This window comes from Rhynchophorus ferrugineus, unplaced genomic scaffold, assembly GCF_030347505.1.
Source record: "Rhynchophorus ferrugineus isolate W39M unplaced genomic scaffold, kcgeb_rfMv2 rfM8, whole genome shotgun sequence".
Taxonomy (NCBI): Eukaryota; Metazoa; Arthropoda; class Insecta; order Coleoptera; family Curculionidae; genus Rhynchophorus; species Rhynchophorus ferrugineus.
The window spans coordinates 15,699,069-15,719,949 of record NW_027472587.1 but is presented as its reverse complement, the minus strand read 5'-3'; the positions used below and the strand labels follow the sequence as shown (position 1 = coordinate 15,719,949).

Genomic DNA, 20,881 nt, shown 5'->3' with positions numbered 1-20,881 from the left:
AATAAATGTGTCAAATTATTTCCATTATGGTGTTTTGGAAACAGAAGACGTCAACTAAAATTAGAGTATTTAAAAAAATGTAGGATCCACTGTTATTTAAGTGTTATCATGTCTGAATACAATTTAAAACCAAACAGTTATTAGGGTGTCGTTCTGTTCGTTTGTTTTATGTTACATTAAATATCAAGTCAAAATGTTTAGCAAAAAGAATCCTGTAGATGTAAAAAAATCGACCATTAAACTTCAGGATCCCAAAAAGGACGTAGCTACACGAATAAAACATTTAAAATTAATTTTAGGTATGTACTATTCAGTATTAGTAAGACAATTTCATATTAAGAAAATTGTTGCTTGTTGATTAGATAATGTGGAAACATCTGAAGCCAAAGGGTTATTTGAAGCCAATTTTAGCCACATATATAGTATACTTTATGAAAGCTTCCTTCAAATGGAATCAAATCTTAGGCAAAGAGGTAAGTGAATTGGAGATTTTAGCTGTATGACTCACATCTAATGCTGTATATACAATGTTTATAATTTTAATGCTCTGTACTTATTTAATTACAATTATATGTGACAGAATTAATGTAGTTTCATTAAAATTTCATTTAATACTCTATATTTTTGAGAGGCTAATCATTTTTAATGATGAAAATTTTTTTGTGGTGGTTAATTTTGCATGAGGTGTTTTTAATTAACATAATACATGAGAGATATTATGTTGTTTTTAGGTGTGGGTTTTACTAAATGTTTTACAGTTTTCTTTTTATTCTATTATTTCAGTAGGCACTTGTAATGCTTTATCACATTATTTTGTAATTGTTGTCACTAATATAAATGTTTTGTTTCTTTTGGGCTTACAGAAATATCTTTTCACTTGGGTAAGTTGTAGGAGATGAATAATCTGAAGACTGGGGCTTACTTTAGATTTTTTAGTTCACAAAGCTCATAAGGAGGAGCTGGATTGCACCCTTTGGATTCTAGAACATGTTATATGCCTTTTGCCAGAATTAATTCATAGAAGATGGCAGCTACATTCATTGGGACGTATGTTGGCTAAATTGCTTCATACCAGCAATTCACTAAGATTGAGAAGACAGGGGATCAAGTATTTTCTGATGTGGTATCAAGCACTGAATGATAATGCGCCAGAATATGTCCATAAAATGTTTGCTTCTTTAGTACCTGGTTTCAATAACCATATTATCACTTCAACAACACATACATCTGGCAGTATATTCCATGACTCACAGTTGCCTGTTAGTGCACCAGAAATGCTTCCAATATTACTGCCATCCAGTGGAGAAAAATTACCAGAACATCCTAGCAGGTATTTTAAAATCTGTTCATTAAACTATTTTTTTATTGCATACTTTTTGAAGATTTTATTTGGAATGTCTCTTGGATAATATGATCCACACAGTTATCAAGCTTGAATGGCAGGATAAAAGCTCCCATCATCACAGATGTTTCAGTTTTCTGTTAGAGCAGTTCAAAGCGTACTACTTACCAAAGATATGTCCTGGCTTTAACATGGAGACTTCTTTGTATAGACCTAATTTAGAATTGCCAGTTTTAAGGAAAATGGAAAATGAAACTGATTTCGTCTTTTGTCGAGTGTCATTGATTTTATGGTTAACAAATTATATGCACCATCCAAAAAGACCTGTGGATCATCAAGGGTCCCAGAACCAACAAAATCAGAATACACCCACTGGGGTTACGCCTCACCCATCATCAAATCACGATGACGAAAATAATGAATCATCTCATCCCAGCTTGGATTCAAGTAAACGCCAATATCATTTTATTTTATTAATGTAAAATATCTTTTTTTTGTTAGATATATCTATTCAAACTAACAAAACTGCAACTGATGAAGAACTCATACACCAAATCGTCCAAGATGTGTTGTGTTGTAACAGAGACAATGTAAATTTCATCCATGAAATCTACCGTCAAGCGCTCTTGTTGAATTTCACTCACGTCGTGGCGGTGAGGAAGATCATCCAGGTTTACAAGGACTTGATACAGGGCAATATGGCGGAACTTCCGCTCTATGTGCTTGAACCGCCAGACGACTTGGTCAGGAGTCAGCAGGACTCTGATAATGGCAGAACTGGTAGATTGAGGAATGATTCTTATTTGGGTGCTATCCATAAGGAGAATTTGCTGGTTAGAGCGGGAATGCAGGTAATTGATAAATGGATTTTTCTTTTTCATGGAGTGATGTTCACTGCTGCATATTTTAGAATCTATACCAGTTATTCATGACGCATGCGGCCAATGTGTTTTTATTAGAGGTAAATTCGAACATTCCAAAATTGCTTGAGGAGCAAACTGATGCGTGTAAAAGAGTACTTAATATTTATCGCTATATGGTTATGAATGTTAGGATGGACAGTAATACTTGGTAACAATAACAGTACAAAAGAGAATAATCACTTCAACTTTAACTAATATCTTCAGGGAACAACTATTGTTGGTGTTACTGCAAATAACGTCGTTAGTCCTTGGCGAAACGCCTCCCAAGAAAAAGATCGCCACGCTAGGAGGTAAACTAGCTCCGGCCATTTTCCAAACCCTCATCGTGACTTGGATCAAGGCCAACTTGAATGTGGCCATATCAAGAGAACTCTGGGACCGGTTTTTGCATGTCTTAACGTCTCTGACCAGCTGGGATGACCTCATCAAAGAATGGGCGGTGAGTTCTCGCCGTTTCGTCGCGATTTTAGGCGACTGAATTCGTCGCGTGTTTCAGAAAACGATGGAGACGTTGACGCGGGTCCTGGCGAGGCACGTCTACAATTTAGACCTTACCAACCTGCCCCTGGACAGGTTGAACGATCAAAAGTCGAAACGGACACGGAGGGTGGTGACCCGACCGGAGAGCAACAGCAACAACAATCCGTCGATGATTTCGAGCGCCCAAACGGACACCCATCCGACGGTGACCAGACAGGATTCCTCGTTGCCGGACGGGAACGTGTTCGTATCCAAGAGGCATAAATCGGGACTGACCAGGAGTTACAGCGAGACCAGTTTAAATCTGAAGAGGCGGACGGTGGTTAGACATAAATATGTAAGTACCATTTTTATAGTTTTAAAACACCATATGTGGCTTGATTTACATTTTAAAATATTGACATTTATAAGCAAAACAAAGTTATTAGGCAAATATAAAAAGGTTTACTATTTAACTTTACTTCGATACGAGGGAATATCCAAAAGAAACCGATCTTAGGAAGTTTTGATTCAAAACTCATAATGCTAGATAATCATAGTGCTAGCTAAGACTTCAATAATGCTAGAAAACTCAGGTATTTGATCGGTTCTACCGTTTCAAATTCAATATCAAATGCGAATTGATAACAAACTCTCTTCTCTTTTCCACAATCATAACCAATTAAAAAATTAAGGAGGTCATCCTTGGAGAACCGCTTGAAACTTAGTTGAAGTGATTCAGAATTAGTCTGTGATTTGCCAATGTTGTTGAGGTTTCAAGAAATACCGAAAATTAAATCGTGATAAATATGGATTATCGAGTGTTCTTTGTTTAAAAATTAAGGGTATATATTATTAAAAAATAGGTTCGGTTTATTTTGGATACTTCTTTATCAAACACAATTTATATATCGTCATTATTACCCTAGACTAGACACAGGAGATCTAGATCCTTAGAAGTGATGGTGCCGCAAGACACCGAATCGACGGACAGAACCAGGTCTCCGTCTCCCGCGCCCTCTAGCGGCATCGAGAGCAACTCCATAAAGGATTCACCGATCCAGCTGGACGTCCTCTCCGAACACAACTCGATGGAGGCCTCGGGCGAGAACAGGGGCGTGGTGTGCGGCGGATCGGTGAGGGGATGGCTCCCGGACGTGGCCGTCATCCTCTGGAAGCGTATGCTGGGCGCCCTGGGCGACGTCAACCAAATATCCGATCCCAGACACCATGCGCAGGTGTTCCAGTATCTGATCAACCTGACCGACATCCTGATCAAGATCAAACAGAACCAGGGCATCTCCATGGACAACTTGAGTACCCCGCAGGCGCCCGAGCTCGTGCCCCCGATAACTTTGGTGCTGCCGTGGTGCGCGGGGGCTCTGTGCCTCCCCGACAAGTACGAAGCGGGGAAACTGAACGCCCTCCGGCTCTTTATTACGATCATATTGAATTGTGACCCGAAATACCGAACTTGTTTATCGCAGTTCTATTGTTTCTTACACGCAGGTGAGTGTTGATCGACATAAGGAAGATTGTACCAAACTTTTTTTAAATTAATTACATCTTACGTTAGATATGCTTATTACAATCTTAATTTACGAATTAATTTATTACTACTGTTCTGTTGTACTGGCATTAATACACAAGTAATGCGAGTATGGGATTAATAGATAGTATGTATTTTCCAAATTAAAATAAAACTAATCCACTTCAGCTAAAGTTAAAAATACCCTTATTCACTAAACTAGTTCGTGTGGTTTGGTTCGCTTCAATCTTCTAATTTCCTGCGTGTTGTCCAGTGGCTGTATTGTTTACATGTAGCTGGGATTTAGCAATCTTATTATATATTTTAAGTCGAGATCTTGGATCATTTCGTGTATCCACTTGATTTCGAGGTCATCGTGCAGCTCTTCGTTGGTTAGGTAGCGATAAGCATTGGTAATTAATCGTAGAACTTTTTTTGGATATGTTGGATTACTAGTTGATTTGATCTCTTACTGCAACCACATATTTGCACCCCATAGGCCCAAATTGACTTTGTGATTGACTCATAAACCAATCTCTTTAACTTTAGGTCAAGTTGAGAGTATTTTCCGACCACCAGTACAGTTGCTTGACTTTGAGTCTAATCTGCTCTGCTTTTTGTCTAACGTGATGTTTCCAACTTAGTCTACCATCGAGTTGTATTCCGAGGATTTAGCTGATCCTGCTTGAGAAATCGGGCATCATTTGGCGGCAACTCAAAATTAACATGGTCAGATTTGGATTGTGCCAAACTAACGAGTGTTTTATTGTTTTAGCTTTAACAGGGCCAGTAAAAGCGACCAAAAACACCTCGATCAAGTACTTGGGTCCCCGTTTTCTGTCGTTGCAACTGCCCGGATCATCGCTGCTATTTTTAGATGTAGTTCACGCCTGTAATGAGATTTTAAATAATTCGGATAAAGATGACTCGATACCGAGAACAGAGGCCGTATCAATACTAACCAATCTCCTGAGTTTACCTGACGACATTAGTTCCATATCCGTGCTACAAATAGAGCCATCTATAAATATCATGAATAACTGTCCCGACATAAAGGTAAGTTAGTCCGACCGCAAATATATATCAAATAAATAACATCGACCTTTATTTAGGAGCATGTGGTCAGTATTTTACTGAGGGTAGGATGCAAGGAGCTCTCGGGTAAAGCGAGGTGCATAGCTCTTTCCGGTCTGGGAATTTTTATTTACAAGGAACTGACCAACAATACATTCCATCCTAAGGTCGTGGAGGCGATAAATGTGCTACTGTCAGCTTTGAAGGTGATTCCCTGTAATTTTAGACCAATACACGATACCGATGTCATTTCGTTTTTAGTTCAACAACAAAATCATCGCTCAGTTGGCGAGCGACCTACTATTTTTGCTCTGCGATCACGCGGGATTATTATGGACCCGATATCCGAGGCCCGCTAATGCTGTTATCACGGAACTGTGTTCTACGTTACTGAGGAACACGCCGTTAGGTCCAAACGCTACGGAAAGCGATAGATCACTGTGTACCGCGTTGCTGCTTTGTTTGGGGGAATGGTGCATGAAACTGGGACCTGAGAGATTGCTGGCACCTTCGGAATATGGCGAAAATAGAGCCAGTTCTTTGTTGTTGCAGGTCTTTATGGTGAGTAAATAAAACTGAATCGTTGTGATATAAAAATATTTATATTAAATCGTACGGTATAGTGTTAGGGTGAGTTTAAGTCGAGCCATGTTCGTTTTGCCATTGAAAATACCTCCTACAGACCGAGGCGTTGACCGAAGGTCGTACTTTTTGTAGTGCCGTTTTAACATCAGCGAAGTTAATTTTCCGACATTTGTCGTTGACGTCATTATTTTTTCGACCAGTTCTTATACGTTCTCTTATAACAGACATCGTGACTTCCTTGCACAATGTTTTTATGTCGGATCCCGAATAACAGTCGGTAAGATTGGCTATTTCGGCGTATTCTTGCGCCGATATATCCACCACAACACATTTAAGACATTCCTTGAGTATGGCGATTCGCGTCAAACTATCCGGCATGTTGATCAAGATCCTTTTATCGAACCTTCTCAGCAGGGCGTTGTCTAAATCCCACGGGGCGTTCGTCGATGCCAGTACGATGATGTGCTCGTCGTTCGATGATATTCCATCCAAATTGACCAAGAGCTCGCTCTTGAACCTCTTGGCGGCTTCGTGTTGGACGTCCCGCGGTCCTGGTATCAAGGCATCGATTTCGTCGAAAAATATGGTGCTTGGAGCATGGTACTTGGCCAAATCGAAGAGGTGTTTTATCATTTTTTCTGATTCCCCTCGCCATTTACTGATGAATGCGCTGAAATAGTATTTTAAGTATAATAGTCGAAAGGAAATATGGAGGTTTACCTGTTAGTGACGTTGAAAAATGTTGTATGTGATTCGGATGCCAGGGCTTTAGCTAACAGTGTTTTCCCCGTGCCTGGAGGTCCGTGAAGCAATACTCCTCTCCATGGCGAAATATTTTGAAATAACTCCGGATAAAAGAGAGGATATATCGCAGCTTCTTTGAGAGTTTCCACTGTGTTCTCTAAGCCTAAACAATCTTCCCATTTTACTCCGATTTCCGTACTTATTATTTGATTTGTTATTTGGTCCCTGATGGAATCCTTGCTTTCCGACTGGTCCGATTCTAACATCATCGGAGAGGAGCGATTTAGTTTCGAAGTAGATCGGTTCTGTCTAATGGGATTTTCGTTGCCGTTATACGACGTGATTTCGAACTGAAATCCCGCATCCTTGTCTGCGGGTTCTTCTTTCTTTGTAACTGGAGGTGGAGTTGATTTTTTAGCCGTTTTACCCCTGGGTACTCGCTGGTTGGTTCGCGTTTCGCTTTCGTCCAGTCTCCTGACGATCTTCGGATATCTCTGGAACTTGGTGAAATAGTAGCTCTGGTACTCTTGCAGGATGATGCCGAGGTCCACGTTTTCGCACGCTTGATAGTTGTCGTCCAGCTTGGCTTCCTTAACGAGCGAGTCTGCCGTTATTTCGAGATTGTTCTCCTTCAGATAGCCCAGTATCAAATATATAACGTCCCTTCTTCTTTCCCTGGCTTCGTTTTTGATTTTCTCCAAACTGGTCTGGTGTAATCTGGAACTGTTTTTCGGAGTAATACACACGTTTGCCATCTTCACCTGTCTCAACGACCGCGCTAATGTCACAAACAATTGATTTAACAGGTTGCCATGGCAATGTTATTTTGCCATCTCCATGGTAAATTGATTTTTTGAAGTTTCTTTTTTTTTACTGGTTTCTAAAGAAATTAAATCCTTAAACACAAAACAAGAACGAAAAGGAAAAACAATGTCAATTAAACAGACTGAAAAATATAGAATGCGTATAAAAGGGGAAATCAACAAAAATGCAAGAATTACAGAGAAATGCAACAGGTCAGCGATGGACTCGTATAAGAAAAGTCACTAACTGCTACAATATATACTTTAAAACAAATAATAGAAAAGGCAGTAGAGAATAATATGAGTTGAAATGATATTCGTCGATTCTGAACTAAAATTTGAAAGTTTCGTTAAATTCACCTTTACCCTTTTATGGAGTATTAGACCAATCAGTCGCTCATTTTAAAGAGATTCATGCATTTAATAATTGTTTTTCTAGGTGTTGCATAAAATTATAACAGGAGGTCCGAATAAAACCAGTTCAACTAACAGAAAATCGAACATCAGTGATGATTTCGATCCGAATATATCACCGGACAACACTCATAACGGCCGTTCACCAACATTAGTCGAACGTTCACCAACTAAAGGTGACTTAAAATCACTTCTTCGAGTATTCACGCCGACAATGAGGTTTTATCGTTTACAGAAAGTCAGTCGAAGCCGCTGGAATGTCAGAAAGCCGTTAGACTGTGCGCGGAAACCGTATTAGCTCATCTGGTCAATCACCTGGGTCATTTTCCTATGGCCATCGGGGCTGCCCGGCTCAGTTCCATGGTGGCTGAAAACGATGACGTTCCCAAACTTTCTTCGGATGACCTGTCCAACAGCATTTTCTCCGTACCTAACATCCAAGTGAGTATGGTGTAAAATCATACCGACGCAATTTGTTTATTGTTTGGTTTTAGTCGTTTATAATGTCCAAGAATGTGATCGCCAGTCTTATCGAACTTCCCGCTCTGGACTCCCCTGGAGGGGGTGCAACAGCTGGATTGGTAACGGCGGACAAGCAAGTACGCGTTCTTCTTAGGGATATATCGGGGAAAGCTTGTTGGGACGCCTCGATTTTGTACCGACTGCCCGAAGGTAGTCAACAGGTTAGTCGTGTTCACTACCTGCCTATATTCAGTAATAGTAAATTATGTTTCATTATATAGAGTGAAGACGAGTTACCAGACCCTTGGTCCGCAAGTAATACGCCTAACAACACCCAACCCGAGAGTTTAATGTGTGCAGCTCTGAGCCCTCAGAATTTACCTCAGCGGGCGATGAGACATCGACCACCCAATGTCTTACCAGACTTAACTAACGCTGCTCCGGACCTGGATCAATTGGACGACGTAAGAACCCCCTCTCCCAAGAAAGCAATCACTCAGTTCGCGTCTGCTTGCAGTTGCTCCAGTATTTAGGACATACCAGCCCCGAGTGTTTGGAATTTCCCAATATCAAGCTGAACGAACCGGCCGCCCCGCCCATCTGCGCAGTGTTGGAACAGGAAGTCATAGCCTCCATAGTGAGTCAGAAGAACGTGGAGGTAGAGGAGGCGCGCGTAGTCCAACACTCCAGCTCGATGATGGGGAAACCCGTCATCAAACCGGTATCTAAAGCGAGCACGAGACGAGACAGCGTTTATTCTGAAGTCTCATCATTGCAACACAGTAAAGTTACAGTCGGGTTTTAAATATCACCGTTCTATATCAATCATGTTTTAGATTTGTTTGAAAACGTTGAAGAAAACTCCTTTCAACAGTGTCGTCTGTTATTCTCCCAGCTGGGCCTGTCCGGTTGGGATAGGAGAAAGCAAGTCCACCTCCTAGACAAAAATGACAGGCTGCTGAGGGAACTGAGAAATCTCGACGGTCAGAGTTGCAGGGAAACTCATAAAGTAATGGTGACGATCGGTGGTCCCGAAGATAATCGGTCTAATCTCATCGAATTGTTTCAGTTCGCCGTAATTTATGTAGCTCCGGGTCAGGAAGACAAAAACTCTATTCTGTCAAATCAGTCGGGCAGCGTCGCATACGAGCAGTTCTTGGCAGCTTTGGCGTGGGAAATAGAGCTGGAGTACCATACAGGTTTCCTGGGGGGGTTACAAAAGCAAGGGTCGACAGGTATGACCGCCCCCTACGTCGCCACCAGTTTCCTGGAAGCTATATTTCACGTAGCCACGCGAATGCCTGGGGATAGTCCCGAAGCTGTACTTAGTAAGGTAAGTACTATTCCCTTTCGGATAAACAATTGTGTCCTGAATATGGGTAATGTTTGTAGACAAGGCACTTAGGAAACGATGAGGTTCACATTGTCTGGTCAGAACATAGTAGAGATTATAGGAGAGACATTATTCCCACCGAATTCTGTGATATACTTTTAGTAATTTATCCGTTAGGAAATAATTTAAATAGAGTAACGGTTAATTGTAAAGCGGATGTAAGTTGAGTTCGGTATCTTCGCCGTGCGCTCTTGTCTACTTTGAGATCGCTGTTGTAGGTTTCATATTTTGGCGTGTTATTTAACGAGGCTATAGTGGAAAGCAACATTCTGGCTGGGTTGGTAAGAGCGACGGCGATATGCGCCAGCAGAGCAAAGAGGACGACTTACCAATATTACCAACAATAGTGAGTAACATCCCGACGCATTATACCAAATGGGAAATCCAATTTTTTTTTAGCTACGAAGAAAGGGCTCATTCCCTAGACACCGTAGTAACGAAACATAAATATAGTTCGACGTACGAAGAGTTCATTTCGAAGGTTTACAGCCCGGTGCCGTCGGCAAGCCCATTCTACCCGCCCGGAACTGCGAACGTCTCGTGTCTTGATGGTATCTCGTGCAGCAATAATTCCTCCATGCTGGCAGCTGCCCTCCTCGATTCTCACAGCCATCCACATAAAGGTGAGTAACAACACTATCGGTGGTAATATTTTAGGTATGTAAAAAAGTAATCCACGTATCAAAATATCGCTTACTGAACAAAGTGTGACAGTGACGCCCTCCAACTGAGAGTCCCCTGTATCTTTCGCCCTATTTATCGGGCCTGTAAATTAATTTTAAAGGATTTACAATAGGTCTTGTTACTGTGTATTAAATAGCATCGAGTACTTTTGGCACCAAGTAGCATCATTTCAGTATGTGTGTGTTTTCGCAAAAAATGTTTTCAATGCATTTAAATAGGAGAACAAATAAGAAATAAAATCAACAAGTTTCTTTAAAAAAGCGGCAGCAGCAAGTTCTCATGTCGTATCAGGTCAACAACTCATTCAATACGATTTATTTTTATAAAATAATGTATTTCAAATCAAGAAATTGCTTGAGAAAACTTATCGAACAACATAATAACTATATAATCAATTAAATAAATACAGGGATTATTTTTTCACACTCCTGGTAACATTACGTCAAAATACACGAACGACATGTTTATCGCAGGCGGCCTCGACTCGACCAGGAACATTTGGCTGTACCAGGCCGATTCCCAAAACGTCGAGTCTAACATATCGCCCAGGCCGTTGAAGAAGCTCGGCACCAATCTGAAGAGCTCGAAGAAGACCTCCAAGCAAGACCAGTCTTCTGCGGATTCGCCTCCCGAGAGTCCCATACAAATGACTAGGAGGAAATAGATTTAAATCGCCTGTATAACTTAAGAAAAAAAAAGTTCTTAGTATTTTTTTAGCCTTGTTGAAGATAGGAGGTGGGGTATTACGAAAGACTGATGGAGTTGCTCGAATGGTGAACCCGGCGCTGGATAGGTCTTTGATGCAGATAGAACCCAGTTTTGTATGTACACCGTAAAATTATTTATCTAATAGTGTGTTATATTGGTACTGCAACCGTTTCTAATTGTAGGCTAATAAACTATTACTTGTTTCCATTAATATCTACTTTTAAAATGACTGTTATTTGTTATAATTTTCCCGTAATATTGTTTAAATGTATCATTATTTATTATTAACTATTTATTTATAACTTATGTGCATTTATAACATAGATTTTATATATACATATATTTTTTATATCAGAATTAAGACTGAACACCCATAGACAAATTTTAATTCGGCAACCGCTACAGCACGATGGCAGTTTTCAATTTTAAAATCGGGTGAAAAACCCTTCGATAAAACGCAAAAAGACATTTTAAATATACTTCGTTCTCAATTCAGTCTTATATCTGAAACTCTGCTATTTACTTTTTATTAAAACACTCTCCAGGCATTCCTTGTATATGTTTTTTCCGTTCGCGTATCTTAACATTTCAGGAAATCAGTCGATGTTTTAACCTTAATCTGGTTACCTTCGATTCGGAAAATTTTCATACTAAAATTAAGGTTTATGAAATCGTATTTGTGAATATTATACAGTATTAATAATTATTTTTGTTATATTTGTCTATGATTTATTAATCATAAGATGTATAGTACTTATTTTGAAAGCTTTATATAATTATCATATAATAAATACTTCACAGATCCACCTTATTTTATTTCTTTTTAATTACAATTTTATCTTCGGTTAAGTCTAGCATCCTGGGGCATCTATTATCGTCGTGTTGACAGTTCACTTGTTAAAAAAATATTGTTTTAAAAATCTATTTGTCTAGAAATATAGCCGATTATTGAACAGCTTGTTTTGTTGATTAAATATGTATAGCAGATTCGTAATTGTTTAAATTATTTCATAGGTATTTAAGTAAACACTCATGTGTCATTTGTTGACGTCCCGTTGGCAACGAAATTAAATAGTTTGTTCTCGACAATTGAAATTACAATTTGTCAATAATACACTATATATTTTTAAATCATCTTATAGACGTTAATAAGATGAAATAAATGAGTTTATTAAAAAAGCATGTATTCATGTACTAATTACCTGGCTTGTGCTGAAACTAGTATTTTGCGTATCAGGATTAATTTATTGAAAGAAATACACTTTTTCAACAAAGTACCTTTTGTATTTTTAAAACTTTATAAAATATAATAAAATAAAGCATAGAAGCTCATTTAAAATATCCATTTAATAACCCTGTACAAAATAGCTCGCAGGTTAGTAATCTTTAAATCTTTACGTAGACATTTGAAAAAAACAAGTGGGCTTGTTAATGTTTTATTAAAATGTACTTTATTAAATATAAATTTGATAGAAAAGAAGCAGTCCGCCAATTGTTACAATATTGGTCCAAAACGTCCTAACAAAATATCAACGGAAAGTAAATAGCTCATGTTATAAACTTCACTGATTGTCGGCACTATCTCCGAGTTAAATAATCGTTAACGATGCAGCTTGGATTGCGTATTCTTGACAACATAACTTAATAAAAAATCGTAACAGTGCAACACAACCGTACTTAAAAAAAAACAATTGACATATATGTGCTACTATATGGGGGCAAACGGTAACCAAATACACGCTACGTACGGCAACTAGCCAACTATGATGGCCTCGACGTTATCGATTTTGATTCTTTCCACATTTTCCAAACACACAAAGTATATTATCACAGATAAAAACAACGAAACGGAAAAGGTAACTAGAAATTCTGTGGAATGCCTATAATGATACGTCGCCATATTGAAGTGACCATTTCTCGTACGCGACGAGGCTTTGGGGCGAGACGCTGCGGCGGATTCTCTTCAACGAATCCAAAAAGTCGCCCATCGTAATACTTCTCACGGCACTGGGATCCAGCTGCTTAACTTGCTCGGGTTGCAACTCCCTTATCGGACCTAGGGCCGCGTCCTTGGCCAAGGCCGTCAGGTCGCTGGCGGAATATCCTTCAGTGAGGGTGGCAAGCCTTTTCAATTCTTGCGCCGTCAAGCTGCAACCCTGTTTCGCCAGTAGCTTCTTTAATAGCCGCATCCGAGTTTCTAAATCGGGAAGAGTCACGTAGACCCTCTTCGTGAACCTCCGCAGAGCTGCTTCGTCCAGTTCCTGTGGTCTGTTGGTAGCCGCCATCACCAAAACCTAAAATCATCTGGTTAATTTCCCACAATAGCCACTTTTTTCTCGATTTTTACCCTTTCGTTTTCGGGATTACTCGGCAACCCGTCGAACTCGACCAAAAACTCGGTTTTCAAACGTCTGCTGGCCTCATGTTCATTGTTCGATCTTTCCGACAGAAGAGAATCCACTTCGTCGATGAATATGATGGATGGTTGAAGTTCTCTGGCTATAGCAAACAGGGCTCGCACCATTTTCTCACCGTCCCCCACGTATTTTGATGTTAAACTAGCCGCGCTAATTGAGAAGAACGTAGCCTAAAAATTATCAAGTGATCGCATGAGCTGATAAAACAATGAGATCTCAATATTACCTGACACTCGGTAGCGACTGCTCTTGCTAACAGCGTCTTCCCATTACCCGGTGGTCCGAATAGTAATAATCCTCTTGCCGGGGTTCTCAAGCCGGTAAAGAGTTCCGGTCTTAACGATGGCAAGATAACCATTTCCTGGAGAGCCTGTTTCGCCGTTTCCTGGCCTACTATATCGTCCCACTGGATCTGAGGTCCGCCCTCCACGATTTCATCCAGAATGCATTGGGCTAATTTGGGGTCCACACCTTTCAATGTCGGCGATCTTCCACGGACTGTCGATTTACTGGTCGCTCCGGTACTGATACTGTTACTGTTGATTCTCCTCGCCGGCGAACCGACATTGCCCGGTATGGACAGCTGTTTCTTGACAGCCGGCGGTGTTGATGACACTTTATTAAATGGCCTGACTGGCTGAATGGGTGCAGAACGCGAACCCATCGACCTGGGAAGCGTCTGACTCTTTGACAGAGTGGAATTGGCGGGACGCTTACCAGCTACCGTCAATTTTCGACCTGAAGCTAAAGATATAAATCAAATAATCTTATGAAACCAATGAAACACGCACGACAAATATTTCAATCAGTATCGCCACCGAAAATATCTTATCTCAAAAATGCCAATATATTATTTGATATTTTACAAAAATAAACAATATATTTACATAGGCAATATAATTATACAACATGCAACTATAAACCATGAAGCTTAATCAACCCTTTTCCAATTAAAAAATATATTTGGGGATTAATTTCTGTTAAGCTATAGACACAAGGCATGTTAATAGGATTTGTACGAAGCACAAGAAAATTTATAGTGTACCTGAGGGTTTAGGAACATGAACTTTGAGAGTGGGTATATTGCTAAATAACTTAGGGGAGGGTTCTTTTGACTGAGCTTCAAACTCCAATTGTTGAAGATTTTCCATATTTTCTATAAATAAACAACTACATAAAACAAAAAATAAAATAACAAGGGACAAAATTATTACAAATCGTGTCAGAATGTATGTACAGTGTGATATAAGGCATATGATAAATACCTAAAAACTGCAGCCTATCCTTAGCCATAACTAAGTTTGTTTTCATTTTCTCATGTAACCGCTGGGCTCTCTCCCAGACCTCGCCACGTCCACCCCAGCATTGTACGGCGATACCCAGTTCTAATTCTGTGATGCCTTTTCTATATAAATCTATTGCCAAATCTTTTTGACCTGAAAAATTCGATCTCAGAGGTGGCAAGCTAATTAAGGAGATACCCACTACTAACCTTCATTTTCTTCGTCGATTTTCAGCGCTTTAGAAATATATTCGAAAGCCCTTCGGTGGTGGTGTTTTTGTTTCGCTAAAAGCGGGTCTCCTGGTCCAGGTCCGGAGTTTCGCACCTGTGCCATTTCTGATATTTCCTCGACTAAAATACAACTGTTTCGTTCGATTTCGTCATTCGAGTTAATTTGATCATTCCGAGTGTGAACGAAATAATTCGACGAACGACAATAAACGAAACGAAGTATAAGAAAGATCTGGTACAACAAAGAACGGAGAATCGTAAACAAGAATATGATCGGGAATGAAACTATGTATAGATTTCGTTTGTGAACTGAGCCTCTGGTATATGTGGTAAACATCACATCATTTGTAGCATCGGGATCGCTTTTTCTTGATTTTTTACTTGGAGATTTACCACTTTGACTTTTTCGTACCATTCGGAGGCCATGCCATTTAACAAAGCGCGATTTTGCGCGATTACACAAATGCAAATAGGGCTCTAAGCACTAAGAGCCAGCTTTACACAAAATATAACTGAGGGATAACAACTAACTGATAACAACTAACTTGATACACCAACTTTAACTGACAGATAAACTCTAACTCCTTTTTTTATCTGATACAAAAACCTATGTCTTTAACTATGACTCATCCACTAGTATCCAGTAATTCCAGTATATTCAAATTGATAAAGTAAATGTTTTAATATTTAATTAGCACATGTATTTAAAACGTATTCCGGAATATAATTATTGAATTGTTTTCAAAAATATCAAATGATACAAAAATGTAGTCTTATTACAAAAAGAAGAGGACATTAATGTCAATGTCATTATATTCTCAAAATATTGTTTTTGAACATTTAAGATCCTATATGTTAAATTCCATTTCCATACGTTTATTTTTAATAATGTTGTTTCTATATTTGATTATTTGTGCATTATAATTGAACAGAATGGATCAGCAAGTGCGTATGTGTACATTTTTAGGTACATTCAATAAATACTCTGTTTCAGAATGAGGAATTACAAAATCTTGTTTCACAAGGAATCACCCTTTGGGGCAGATCTCAGGAAACTTTAGAAAAACAAGCTTTAAAGGAACTTGAGATATTTGTTGAAGAAAGTCATGAGAACAAAGCAACTGATAGGATATTATCCCAATTAGAAATAAAACATGGTAAAGATGAACAAATAAATAATAATCAGTTTGTAGCAAATATTTCATCAGGTAATGAAAATAAATCTAATTTGGAGAATGATGGCTGTAGTATTATAGAACATCCTACTTATAATGGCCACACAGATGGATCTGAAAGTGATTACATCCCTAGTGCTGGCGAATTATCTGATGAAGATTATGAGCCCTTTTCTGTAAAAAATAGAACAAGCAAAAAACCGATAAAGAGAAAAAGTCAGGACAAAACTTGCCAATTCAAAAAATCAAAAATTAAAGATGATGCCTTAGAGTCTAATTACAAAGCTAGACTTAATGAATATTATAACAAGGTAGAGAATGATTTGGAAAGAATTCAGAATGAAGATGATTTAGAAGAAATTAATGGTTATAAAAAAATTAAAGGTGGCTTCAAGGTACCTAAAACATTATGGAACAAATTGTATGAGTATCAAAAAGATGCTGTAAAATGGTTATGGGGTCTTCATCAAAAACCATCAGGTGGTATATTAGGTGATGAGATGGGTTTAGGAAAAACTGTGCAAATTATTGTTTTTCTGCATGCACTTCAATTTAGTAAAATTATATCAAAACATGGAAAATTTGTTGGTGTTGGTCCTACAATTATTGTTTGTCCGGCGACAGTGATCAATCAGTGGGTAACACATTTTCATGAATGGTCACCAGAATTTAGAGTAGCTATATTACATCAATCTGGAACTTATCAAGGCAATAAAATAAAACTAATTAATGAAATAAATAAGAGTAAGGGTATTATTGTAACCACATATGCCAGTATCTTAAAATATAAAGGTAACCTATGCGATTACAATTGGCATTATCTCATATTAGATGAAGGTCATAAAATTCGAAATCCCTTGACAAAAATAACACTGGCAGTCAAGGAAATTCGTACACCCCACCGGATTATGCTGACTGGTAGTCCTATGCAAAATAATTTGTCAGAACTCTGGAGTCTGTTTGACTTTACTAATCCAGGAATGTTGGGTTCTCTGGCTACATTTACAGAACATTTTGTCAATCCTATAGTGCAAGGTGGTTTTGCCAATTCTAGTCCGATGCAAGAAGCAACTGCCCTTTCTGTTGCGTCAACTTTAAAAAATGTTATAACACCTTTCCTGCTGCGTAGGATGAAAAGTGAAGTGAAAAATGACATACAGTTACCCCATAAGAGTGAACAAGTGTTATTTTGTGCTCTGACTAAGGAGCAAAGGGACTTGTATTTAAGTTATTTGATGAGTGAGCATGTTAACGCGATTTTGAACAGAGGTGTAAGATTGTGGAGAAGCGACAATGCCATAAAAGCCAACATGTTGATTGCCATTACTGCCCTGAGAAAAATATGCAATCATCCTGATTTACATATGCTCCAATCCCCGGACTGTGATGAAACAAACATTGATAATAACATTGGGTATTATAAGCGGTCAGGTAAAATGGTTGTTGTATCAGCATTGTTGAAAATATGGAAGAAACAGGGACATAAGACCCTTTTGTTTTCTCAAGGAAGGTCCATGATAAGAATTTTCGAGTCGTTCCTTTCAAACTTTGGATATAGATATCTCAAAATGGATGGTACCACCAGTATCAGTTCTAGGCAGAGTCTTATCGATAAATTTAACCAGAGCGACGATTATGACGTGTTTTTATTGACCACGCGGGTTGGAGGTTTGGGCGTTAATCTAACAGGCGCCAGCAGAGTTATTATTTATGACCCAGACTGGAACCCGGCAACCGATAGTCAAGCTCGAGAGAGAGCTTGGAGAATCGGTCAGAACAAATCGGTGACGGTATACCGGCTTATATCAGCCGGTACTGTGGAAGAGAAGATGTACCAGAGACAAGTATGGAAACAGTTGTTGAGCAATAAAGTACTGGTGGACCCTTCAACTAATAAATTTTTCAAATCGTCGGACCTGTTCGATCTGTTCTCCTTGCCGGATTCCACCGAAACCAATCCGGAAACGACCAATATTTTCAGGGAGTCGCGCGTTAAAATCCAGGAAAAAATAAAGGAAAAGAAACCGCGCAAGAGGAAACCAAAATCCGGCGAAGCGGAAGACGCGGATCAAGCAGTCCAGTTCAGTCAAGACAAAATCGAACAAATGAAAGCGTTAGCTCAAAGAATCGCCAGAAATATGTCAGGCGAAAGCGACAAGGGGAAAGGGGAAGTGAAGAAAACTTACGTACAAATCGAACTGGAGAAAGAAAGGCAGGAAAAACTGAAAGAAAAACAAAAATTGAAGAGTTTATCAGCTCCGGAATTAATTGAGTACAATAGATTGAAAGCTCGACCTAAAATAGAGGAAGAGTCTAATAAACTGGATGATAATACTACAAACATCAGTTTTGATAAAGCATTGGAACACAGTTCAAAAACAGCCAGTCTTTATCATCACAAATTACAAAATAAAATACCTCCCGTTAATTGCTCGAGTTCGTCAGGGCAAATAAAAGAAGAAATAACGGAAACTCAACAGACGTGTAATAAAAGAAAACACAAGGAATCGGTCGACACGTCTGGGAGAATTGACGGTGAAGATGTCGAGGGTCTCGTTAAAAGAGAGAAGAAAAAATTGAAAACGGAAAAGTCTGTTACCAATGATAATTTCATTTTGGAGCATTTGTTTTCTAAAAAGGGAGTTGCGGGTGCTTTGGAACACGAATCAGTATTAAATGGCTCGAAAAAACCTAGCAGTTTGAAAGACCGCACACAAGCCGACGAGAAAGCACAAAAAGCGCTCGATGCTTTGAAAAAATCTAGATTGAATAGTTGGAGATGGTAGTTACTAATTTATTGTTTAAATATGTGATTTTTTTTGTACGTTAAATAAAAAACTGTTAAAGAATTATTTTTCTTTTAACTAAATAATAAAACTTTTTTTTTAAACTATTTGATCTTTAATAAAAAAAAACTATTTTTAACATTAATTTCTAAAAAAACATTAATTTTGGTTTCTCAAACAAAGTTTTTCCTCACACCTTGTATTTTTTGACAATATACAACTTGAGCAAACAGCTAACACCTCATCATCGCCATATACTTAAAGGAAAAAATTATTCAAATATCAGCCCTTAAATAGATATATACTTTTAAGTGTGTTTGAGGCACTAACTTTTTGCGTCCTTGGTAAATTCCAAAGGTAGTATGACAAGATTGAATATCAAATAAATAAATAATTTTTTTTTGTGTAGACAATCCGTGTCACATATAAAGTACCAACAAAACACCAGATGCTCGATCCTTTGAAAATATCTAGGTTAAATATTGGAGGTGTAATTATTGTATTTATATATTTTATTTTTTGAATGTTAAAAAAAATTAAAATATGGTTAATTTAATACACAATATAACTGATGAAAAACTTTATTGAAAAAATATTTCACCTTTCAACAAAATAACAATTTTAGTCCATTAATTTATTTTTTAATGGAAGTTTTCCTTAGCATCTTATAAGTATTTTTTGACAATACATAACTCAAGCCAGCAGCTAATGTAGTACCACCTGTTATATACCACAGACTTTGCAATGCTGGATGATCTATATAATTGAAAACAGGAGCAGCAAGTGTAGTTCCCACTAACAGTAACTGAACAGCCGTATTTACTTTACTGATGAATGTAGGAGCCAACTGAGCCGTTGCATGGGTTGCATCAAAATATCTAACAAATGTTCTCTAAAAACATAATATATAGGGGAAATTTAATATTAAGTAAACCACAAGATACTAACTGGAGGGGGCAGTGATATATATCTTATCACAAAACCAGCTATAACTAATAACACATCCCTTGTAATGATCAATCCAGTTAGAGCAATGGGAATCAGATCTGCATAAGTTAAAGTTAGGAACAATGTTGCAATTAAAATTTTATCGGCCATGGGGTCCAAGAAACTTCCCATTTTTGAAGACTGACTTTCCCATGTCCTAGCTATCCATCCGTCCAACTAAAAAATTAGATATGTGATTTAAAACATACTATTTATACTGGTAATTATTATACCAGGTCTGTTATTGCAGCAAATCCTAAAACTCCAAGAGCAAAGTGAAAGTTACCTTGAACTATTAGGAATCCTAAATAGGGGGACACTACCATTCTTGAAACACATAACAAATTCGGTATAGTATAAATATTTTCTTTCTAAAAATATTTATTTGTTGATTTGCAGAAAAACAACCACTTATTATTACCTCAACTATTTCCTCTACTTTTTCTTTAACTTTAGTTTTTGTATCTTTAATATCCTGCAGTATTATATTGCCCCTTTCCTTAAGCCTCTGTTCAGTGTCACGCAATTTACCCTTATTTTGTTCCAGATAGGCCTTAAGCTCTTCTTTATGTTTTGAAAATTTAGTTTGTCCATGGCTGGAACTTGTACAATATATTCTATAGTTATAAGTTCTTAATAGTTTCGGCAATCGTCTATCGTTTACAATTTCGTGCATACATCTGTATAATTTCGTTTGGATAATATTTCTTTTACATAAAAAGTTATTAAATTGACTGACATCTTTGGTATACAAAATCCTAAGCAACACTGAACGATATTTAAGGATGTCCATTATTCATTTTAAAAAATTAAAGTTTTGAATATAAGGGTTAAAATGGGATCTTCTTCCAATAAATGAATATTTTATAATCTGTAGTATATTC

General features: G+C 38.1%; 5 protein-coding genes across 9 annotated transcripts; 2 read left to right on the top strand and 3 right to left on the bottom strand.

The window, feature by feature from the left end:
- On the top strand, nucleotides 1-11,930 carry LOC143201235 (putative Rho GTPase-activating protein CG5521). Of its 3 annotated transcripts, XM_076412158.1 has the most exons (24): nucleotides 41-299; nucleotides 363-473; nucleotides 864-881; nucleotides 937-1,330; nucleotides 1,383-1,789; nucleotides 1,844-2,193; nucleotides 2,253-2,413; nucleotides 2,470-2,704; nucleotides 2,762-3,082; nucleotides 3,654-4,233; nucleotides 5,028-5,308; nucleotides 5,365-5,532; nucleotides 5,588-5,887; nucleotides 7,898-8,048; nucleotides 8,108-8,313; nucleotides 8,367-8,555; nucleotides 8,616-8,798; nucleotides 8,852-9,116; nucleotides 9,171-9,343; nucleotides 9,404-9,667; nucleotides 9,727-9,885; nucleotides 9,946-10,073; nucleotides 10,127-10,350; nucleotides 10,885-11,930. In XM_076412158.1, exons 1-24 carry the CDS (start codon nucleotides 194-196, stop codon nucleotides 11,073-11,075), a joined length of 5,565 nt encoding a protein of 1,854 aa, XP_076268273.1. In that variant the 5' UTR covers nucleotides 41-193; the 3' UTR covers nucleotides 11,076-11,930. The 3 variants fall into 3 exon arrangements, with proteins under 3 accessions (XP_076268274.1, XP_076268273.1, XP_076268275.1); XM_076412159.1 differs by lacking the exon at nucleotides 864-881 and having other exon boundaries at nucleotides 1-299; XM_076412160.1 differs by lacking the exons at nucleotides 41-299; nucleotides 363-473; nucleotides 864-881 and having other exon boundaries at nucleotides 992-1,123; nucleotides 1,183-1,330.
- On the bottom strand, nucleotides 5,918-7,535 carry LOC143201239 (katanin p60 ATPase-containing subunit A-like 2). The gene is made up of 2 exons (XM_076412169.1): nucleotides 6,632-7,535; nucleotides 5,918-6,581 (listed from the first exon to the last, which is right to left on the bottom strand). The coding sequence occupies exons 1-2, from the start codon at nucleotides 7,408-7,410 to the stop codon at nucleotides 5,963-5,965; spliced, it is 1,398 nt and encodes a 465-aa protein (XP_076268284.1). The 5' UTR covers nucleotides 7,411-7,535; the 3' UTR covers nucleotides 5,918-5,962.
- Nucleotides 11,931-12,381: 451 nt separating the features above from the next.
- spas (spastin) lies at nucleotides 12,382-15,656 on the bottom strand. Of its 2 annotated transcripts, XM_076412164.1 has the most exons (6): nucleotides 15,029-15,656; nucleotides 14,802-14,972; nucleotides 14,582-14,692; nucleotides 13,763-14,280; nucleotides 13,467-13,706; nucleotides 12,382-13,413 (listed from the first exon to the last, which is right to left on the bottom strand). In XM_076412164.1, the coding sequence occupies exons 1-6, from the start codon at nucleotides 15,462-15,464 to the stop codon at nucleotides 13,000-13,002; spliced, it is 1,890 nt and encodes a 629-aa protein (XP_076268279.1). In that variant the 5' UTR covers nucleotides 15,465-15,656; the 3' UTR covers nucleotides 12,382-12,999. The 2 variants fall into 2 exon arrangements, with proteins under 2 accessions (XP_076268279.1, XP_076268278.1); XM_076412163.1 differs by lacking the exon at nucleotides 14,582-14,692 and having other exon boundaries at nucleotides 15,029-15,634.
- A 46-nt stretch (nucleotides 15,657-15,702) lies between these two features.
- Nucleotides 15,703-19,073, top strand: LOC143201236 (DNA excision repair protein ERCC-6). Of its 2 annotated transcripts, XM_076412162.1 has the most exons (3): nucleotides 15,825-15,994; nucleotides 16,044-16,206; nucleotides 16,258-19,073. In XM_076412162.1, the coding sequence occupies exons 1-3, from the start codon at nucleotides 15,983-15,985 to the stop codon at nucleotides 19,008-19,010; spliced, it is 2,928 nt and encodes a 975-aa protein (XP_076268277.1). In that variant the 5' UTR covers nucleotides 15,825-15,982; the 3' UTR covers nucleotides 19,011-19,073. The 2 variants fall into 2 exon arrangements, with proteins under 2 accessions (XP_076268276.1, XP_076268277.1); XM_076412161.1 differs by having other exon boundaries at nucleotides 15,703-15,994; nucleotides 16,044-19,073.
- A 502-nt stretch (nucleotides 19,074-19,575) lies between these two features.
- On the bottom strand, nucleotides 19,576-20,818 carry CLS (Cardiolipin synthase). Its single transcript, XM_076412155.1, has 4 exons — nucleotides 20,419-20,818; nucleotides 20,231-20,368; nucleotides 19,959-20,174; nucleotides 19,576-19,902 (listed from the first exon to the last, which is right to left on the bottom strand). Exons 1-4 carry the CDS (start codon nucleotides 20,788-20,790, stop codon nucleotides 19,645-19,647), a joined length of 984 nt encoding a protein of 327 aa, XP_076268270.1. The 5' UTR covers nucleotides 20,791-20,818; the 3' UTR covers nucleotides 19,576-19,644.
- Between the last annotated feature and the right edge of the window lie 63 nt (nucleotides 20,819-20,881).